An 8,027-nucleotide genomic window follows, 5' to 3' on the forward strand; every position below is an offset into this window, starting at 1 on the left:
AACATAAACATGATTTGCGGACTGTAAAAATGTTTTTTAAATGCGAATATTCTGGCTGTACTATTGTTGTCGGTGAGATCAGTATGTTATATTAACATTATTCCTTAGTCTCTGTGACATATTAGGAGGATTTTACGACTATTTGCTTTAGATTTCTTACATATAGCTCCTTTAATTATGGATTCCACAGCGTGCTGTAACTGGCAAGCTCTTGTCATGTTGATGCTTTAAAGGTTGGAAGTAGTTAGGACGAGGGGAAAGAAGTCATGGTTAGGGCTAGCCAATCATGGATATTCTCTGACATTTAAGTGGTGAATTTATGAGAAAAAACTCACAAATGTACTGCCAGAAAGTCAAGTGATAGAGTATAAACAGTTACACAATCCATAGGTACAGGTAGTGTGATGTGATGGGTGAGGGGGTTAAGCACCTTTACATGAGAGACTGGGGTTTGAGTCTCATGTGAGTCGATAGACCAATACTTTTACACCTTGGTGTAAATAGCCACATTGGCTATTTACATCTGGGTGTAAATAGCATTATTGGCTAGGGACAACTGGGTGCTAATTGCATCTGCCTTAGTATTATGTATGTATTTTGAAATATGTATACTGCAGCTTTGAAATAATTCAAATGCTGTCATGTCTCTTTACAGATGTACCATCAAACCCATACTCGGTGCGTCTCTCAGCCGTTTCCCAGCGCTTGGCGACTGTCACCTTCATGAAGCCTGACTCGCATGGCGGCGTCCCCATTAGCTACTACCTGGTCCAGTACAAGGAGGTCGGCTCACAGGACTGGAGGGACGTCAAGTCGCACAGCATCCAGAGTGAGTGGGCATTATATTCCTCTAATGACCTTAACAGTGAAAGAAAAAGGTTTTCACACCATTTTCCTTTACAGATAATTGCTTTATTATACGCTTGTAGTGTGAAACATACGGAACATCAGTGTGCTGTCGAGGTGGGCCTCATTATGCACAACACGTTCGTATTGTGAAGACAGCTAAAAGCCCTCTTAAACACATGTCTATTTCCATCTCCGTTTCCTGACTGAGGCAAGAATGAATGTGTCAGATCAATAAGGAAACCTTCACATGCTCAGCTTGTTTCAAAGACAGACGATTTCCATTAGGTTTGTTAAAAGGGACCTATCATGCTCATTTTCCGGGTTTTAGGTGGATTTTGTTTGTCTACTAGAACACATTTACATGCTTCAGTGTTCAAAAAACACTTTATTTTCCTCATACTGTCTGTGCTGGAACACCTGTGTTCACCTTTGCTGTGAGACGCTCCTTTTTAGCGGCACTTTCTACTGTGAAAAATCACCAATAAAAGCTTTCAAACCAAAATCTTCACAACAGGACATGTTCGAACAGGAATATGATCTGAAATCAGGGAGAAATTAACACTATCCCCACCACTGCGGAGATTTTCCATCATTTATGACAGAACACTTCCCCGCCATCGAAGAGATATTCCGGCAATCTGTGTTTTCGCTGTTATAAAATAGGGGGAGCTGTTACACATCTTGTGGAATTAAACAGCGCTGTTGTGTCCAAAAAGAAACAGAGAGGAAGATGCGCTGGAAACTGGAAGAAGATCTTTTTTACAGAGGAAATGTAGCAATTTGTAAACTGCACGAAAATGCTGGCGTTGACGGAACAATTTTACAGTTGCTCAAGCCGTGGAGATGTTGCTGTACTCAGACCCCGACAATTCCTGTTTTGATCAACATTCTGAATCCAATGTGGACGAATAAGCAAACAAGTTTGGTGGGACAAAATGGGATCTCCATGACAGTGACAGTGACACACGGACAAGACGACCACAGTGGAATGGGAGACAACAGTGTTGATACTGAACATGACATTGTGTGTGGGTCTTGAAAGTATAGTGAATATAATCAAAAATGCTGGCGGTGACTGGAAACTTAAAAATAACACTCGGGGGTGGGGAAAATTTTAATAACATAGGGAACCAAGAATACATGTTTTCCTGATGTTAGCATGTAGCTACATGTAGCAGTGTACTTGCAGCCCTAGAATGACAATGAAGGAGTATAATGGCAGTTTCCAACACTATATTTGTTTATCTTTCTGTCAACATGAACTAATAAAATGAACTAATAAAAAAGTCAAAGTTACATTGATTGATTGATTGATTGATTTGTTTATTTAAGTGCCATGTACATAATTGTGCCCGGTCCACATGGGCTTACAAGACACTTAACGATATCAGTACAAAAATTCAAAGATGGCCACAAAGTCTTTTCATGAATATATATCCACAGACTCGTGCCAAGAGAATTTCAAAATATACAAACAGATAAGTATATAAGCTTTTCCAAAATTTACATATCAATAATAGAAGATTATAGTATTACATAGGATACAGTGTTTTAGTGTCTTAATATTCATGCTTTTTCAATGAATCTAGCTGAGACAAAAATCTCCACCTTGAAGAACCAACTCAATATCACACTCAGAGATCCAGAATGAGTCGGGGTTCTTCACCTGAACTTTTACAACATTATTTACAGGTAACAAAGTCAAAACTTTCCAAAGCAATATGCATGTTAATTTACAGTGCCATTTAACAATAATGGAACTTTAATTAATCTACAAACTGTAAATAGTTTTCATTGGAACTGCTTTCTTCTGAAGAAAAAGTCAATACGAAATTGTTACTCAGTAACTTGATGTTTACTGTGATGGATCAAACCACTCAAACAAATTTCAAGTGTTCTAATTAATTTTTGAATTAAATCTCTCCCATTCACATAATAAATGAGTCTAAAGACCCCTCAGTGATCAGACCCTGTCATAAACTTTTGAGAAATACTTAAAAAGAATTTTTCCACATAGTTCAAACTGTCTGCTTACTAGACCGTCCCAACCACCACACATCGTACGCCACACACAAGCAGAAGCCGTATCACATCATCTGCCATGCGATCCTTCAAAGCCTCAGCCCTGAGATGTTGTTGCATCTTGACGGACCTCAAACACCTCGTGGGGAGAGTGCCAGAACCCAACTGAGCTGAAAGAGCACACGCCTTCTCTTCCTATGCTTTACGACTTCAAATTGATTTCTGAGCCTGTTGGTGGAGTGTACACCATGAGGTGAAGGATGGATGGATGGCTGGGAAATGGAAGCCAGAGGACTAATGGTCGGGTGATAAGCAGGTCTGACAAACCTGAAGGGCTTACAGCTAATATCCTTCATTTCAGAGTCAATTACAATATGTAGATGTGGTGAGGCGAATACTAAACCACAGGTCGGAAACACCAGGAGCAGAATTGGATAAATAAAGTTGTAAATTTCCTGCCCAGTTAGTTAAATTTAGCTCTTTACTCAAATTATGAATAAAATATTAAAATTACAAAATGGACTAATTACAAACCAGTAAGTGGCATCATATAATCATAGAAGCACTTCAGATATTATCAGCAGAAGATCCTTCCACAATAAACTCTCCAATATAATGAGATGCCTGGATTTGTTTCATTTGAATGCTTCTGCCCAAATTGAAATGTCTGCTTACAGCCTGGAAAGTAACCTAGCACCACTGCAAATTGCAGAATTTGTTTTGAGTTCCAGGACTAAAGAACTCCAAAAGCACCTATTACCATTCAAGTATTTAATTTGTGCAGACTGACAAAAACAACAACTTTCACTCAAGCTCATTACGCTGCCGACTCTCTGCTGCCTTTTCTGAATAGTGAAGGTTATGTAAATAGACTCTAGTGACTGTAGAATTTAAATAGGAATCTGTAATGTGGTCTGATGATGAGATTTTGTGTTTCCTTAAATGGTCGATGTAAATTACAACATGAATGTAACAGATTACTGGTTTACTGTCACCATAGTAATATTCTTTATGATAATGTACTGTGATCTCATGGGATTCATAAAGTTTAATATTACCATAGGTAAACATCTTTCTCATTTGCTGCCAATTACATTAGATTATAAATATATGTTTGCACTGTAAATACTACCTTGCACTACCTTGATAATAATATTCTCATAGGCCTACTATTTTTTATTAGCTTTATGGTGGAGCGCTGCTGCTCTTTAATTTAAATTATCTTATAGTAATGTAGCTAAAGCTTCTATACTGTGAGACTGGCAACAAATGAGCACAGATCTTTCATTATCAACAAGTCTAAAACAAATAATTAAAAGGCAGGAGTACTAATTAGATCATAGACTGTATAAAAGCAGTGGATGCAGCCACCGTGATGTCCCCCATTGGTTTGTGGACTACTGTTTTGAATAATTTTAATCAAGTGGGAAGTCAGGTTCTCATAGGGCCTTCCAAAACCGGACCCTACACACTCCCACTCCATCATGGAGTGTAATTGTTTGTAGTCACCTTCACAGCTGAATAAATCATCCTTCATCAAGGGGTAGGGGATAAACACAGCGGCAAGCTTTGGGACAAACTTGACACTGACCCTAGGACACTTCCGATTCGGCTTCACTTTTCAGACCTGGAGGCTATGTCCACTTCTTTTACACAATCTATGGGTTAGATATACATTTAGCATGACTTTGAGATCCAGAACATAGTCAAAAGTATGTGGACTCTCAAACATTACATTATTTTGTGATTGTTGAACCACTGATTCCAAAACCATGAGAATTAAAGTGTCAGTATACCGAATAGAACTCTATGATCATCCTCTATAATCCCATTTTATTTCTTCTTAATTTTCAAAATTCAAAAATGGGTTCATGTGCTTTCACCACAAATGCAATGCAAATAGTCATAAAAAGCCCACATCAGAGTGAAACATATTAATGAATGTTCATATAGACTAATGGCTAATTTAGCCATGATAGTGTTAGGCTCAAATATGTTTTTTGGCCCCAGGAATTTTCTTTTTCTTTTCTTTTGGCCAAAAATGGTCTTTTGATAGTAAAGGTTGCAGACCCCTGGGTTAGAGGTAAATGTCAGCACATTGCGCATGAGATTGTGATTCAGGAAACTTTATTGTTCATCAGACATGATAAATGCAGATCAACCCCTTATGAATAGCACCAGGCTTTGAAGCCAATTTTTTGGCGAAATTTTGGCGGAATTACAATTTCTGGGTCCATCACAACTCCTGTGAAATGGCTCATATTACTATCGGGATTTTAGCCATTTGATCCGATAACATTTTGAAAGTCTATAACAGCCATTCTGTTCAGTGTTTTTGTCCCCATTCAACCAAAGTTAGCCATTTGGACGACGGAATTCTTGTGCCCTTGCTCTCTGGGCTCAACTATTCGGAAGATCCGGCTAATTTTATACCCAAACTTTCTTGGCTTCATGTCCCACTGATCAGCTTTCATGGGAACGAACAGGGCCCCGCCTCCGACACTGTATCCAGTCCTCTTTATACATCCATGATGTGGATAGACCAAGACAAGAAGGGCAAGATTTGCTCATGCTAGCCAACACGTTCATAAAAAAAGTATAAAATACACATTTTAAGGAAGTAATTTCAGCATTCTATTAGTATTGTTGTAGTATTGTTTTTTACTATCCAATCCCAAAGGTGTGGATGAGGTTGAAGTCAGGCCAGCTGGGAAAACCATTTCTTTTTCTCCTCATCCAACCAGCACATTGTGGCTGTTTGTTCTTTTTCTCCCTGCAATATTGTTGCTGTCTCTTGAACCCATGAAAAACTAATGATCCACTCTGCTATCTTCATGATTGATGGTCACCTCATATTTCCCAGTGACATGAACTCTGCTCTTGTCTCTCTCTAGCAACAGTGGTGCTGACAGGGCTGGAGCCCAACACGACGTACGAGGTCCGAGTGGCAGCTGTCAACGGGAAGGGTCAGGGAGAGTTCAGCCACACGGAGACCTTCCAGACTTTACCCATCCGTGAGTCCATTTCCTCTGTTCTCCCCAACCCGCTGCTCGTTTCCTGGCACATTCTTCAAAATAAGAGCTTCTCATCTCATTAACATTGGACCCAAAAGGGATCTTCAGGACTATTCTAACAGCCATTTCCATATGTATCCACACATAATCACTTTTATTCATCACTACAATGGCTTTACAGCAATTAGACTCGCTAATTATTGGCACATCCCAACATTTCAGAGATGTTGATGTGCAGGAGATGATCAAGTGCAAACCCCAGAGTGTGGAAATATTCTACAAGAGGGTCCACAAACTCAGATAAAACAGCCAACAAAATTTATTTGGATTAATATGAGAAACATCATCCCGATTGCATAGGCAGAAATAAATATATATGTGATAGGAATGCAAACATGCTGCAAAATATATTCAAAGCTTCAGCACCTTAGTGAAATGAGTCCTATTTGCCATCTTATGAAACTCCGGTGTGCTTATATGTGAAATAGTTACAACCTCCTCATATTTCAGTGATATAAATCCAGATTATTGGAGCCTGGAATAGATCCTGTCAAATTTGTGCCTTGATGTAAAACATTAAAAATTATATACTGCAGGGGTTTTATGATAAGCATTTTATTTATTCTGGCAATCTGGCACAGCAGGATTGCAGTAAATCTGGGCGAGGCTGTGGGAAAAGTATTTCCACCGTTAATATTATACAGCAGTGCAGCTACTGAGAATAAATGTAAGAAAGAAGACCCAATTAGCGAAATACAGTGAATAATAAGAATCCCCAGTCAACATTAGTTATAGCCAGGCAGTGGGAGTTGCCTCGTAATATGAATTTAATTCAGCTTTAAACCTTCTCTCTCCTTGTACTGCATCCTTATCTCATATCTCACATTGCCACCTGCTCCCCTCCTTGGGAGTGCACGCACACAGAGAAAAAACACACAAAGACATATTGTTTCGCATCTCCGCTGAAGCCTCCTCCTCGTGTCTCCCTCAGGAGAGCCAAGTCCGCCGGCAGTCCACGGGCAGAGAGGAATGGGCCACACCTACAGGCTGGGGTTGGTCAAGCAGGACGACGGAGGGATGCCCATCGTGGAGTATATAGTCAAGTACAAGACTGTGAGTAATTAAGAGTGTTTTATAGCTAAACTATGATCAGGTCTGTCACCAGAATAAAAGGCTGACATTGTGCATTTCTGCAAACCACAGATGTGTTACATTTGTATGTTTTCAAACCTATCATATCAACATTTCTACAATGACATATTCCAGATATACATATATACACATATATGGGGTGACTTTGTCATCAGGCGGTGGAGGGCACATTGGTGGCAGTGTGCACCCTCATACTTCACAAGAGCCCACTCAAAGTTCAATTCACACACATTAAAATGAACTAGTTCATGTTCATAGTTTACAATTTGAAGTTTACAGTCCCAAAAATTCACTAGTTCAGTTCATTCCTTTCTTTTGTTGAAAGGGGACCTATTGTGCTAATTTTGAACCGCTGATCTTCCAATTGGTGGATGACCCATTCTACCTCTGAGCCACAGCCACCCATGTAATGGGCACATGCAACAGGCAGAACATGACATGGCATCCCAGAATGTCAATAACCAATGAAAGTCCATGGCCAAAAAGGAAAGTCCATGACTAAACATCGATAAGTGACGAAATCGGAGAGAGAATGTGTTGACTTTAACGGTCAAAAAGCACTTTATTTTCTTCATACTGTCTGTGCTGAAACACCTGTATTCACCCTTAGAAACACTCTGTTTTAGCACCTGTCTCTTTACCTGGTCCCACCTAACCGTAACGACTTAAGGCCCATTTATGCTCCCTTTACGTACAAAAATGTATATGTCAGTTTCAAACAATGTTACCGTCACTGCCCACATACTTCCATGCGCCCTTTACGTTGGCATGGATGTTAACCAATATATCCACCAGGAGGCAGGTGTGTGGTTGTGCTGCTGCCGTGGTCCTGCCAGATGCCTCCTGCTGCTGCTGCCATCATTAGTCATTAGTCATACTTCTACAGTTATTATACACATATGATTATTGTCACACATGTATACTGCCAGATACTAATATATACTTTCAACATATTGTACCACAGTAGCCAAAACTATAACGATAATATTA

General features: G+C 39.6%; 1 protein-coding gene across 1 annotated transcript in view; it reads left to right on the forward strand.

The window, feature by feature from the left end:
• Positions 1 to 8,027, forward strand: part of LOC126401818 (neural cell adhesion molecule 2-like) — a 532,851-nt gene that overhangs the window by 459,544 nt on the left and 65,280 nt on the right. The window contains exons 12-14 of the mRNA XM_050063330.1: positions 656 to 829; positions 5,766 to 5,885; positions 6,877 to 6,998. Coding sequence (XP_049919287.1) covers positions 656 to 829; positions 5,766 to 5,885; positions 6,877 to 6,998 — 416 coding nt within the window. The remainder of the gene's footprint in view (positions 1 to 655; positions 830 to 5,765; positions 5,886 to 6,876; positions 6,999 to 8,027) is intronic.

Source organism: Epinephelus moara, chromosome 15 (genome assembly GCF_006386435.1).
Source record: "Epinephelus moara isolate mb chromosome 15, YSFRI_EMoa_1.0, whole genome shotgun sequence".
Classification (NCBI taxonomy): Eukaryota; Metazoa; Chordata; class Actinopteri; order Perciformes; family Serranidae; genus Epinephelus; species Epinephelus moara.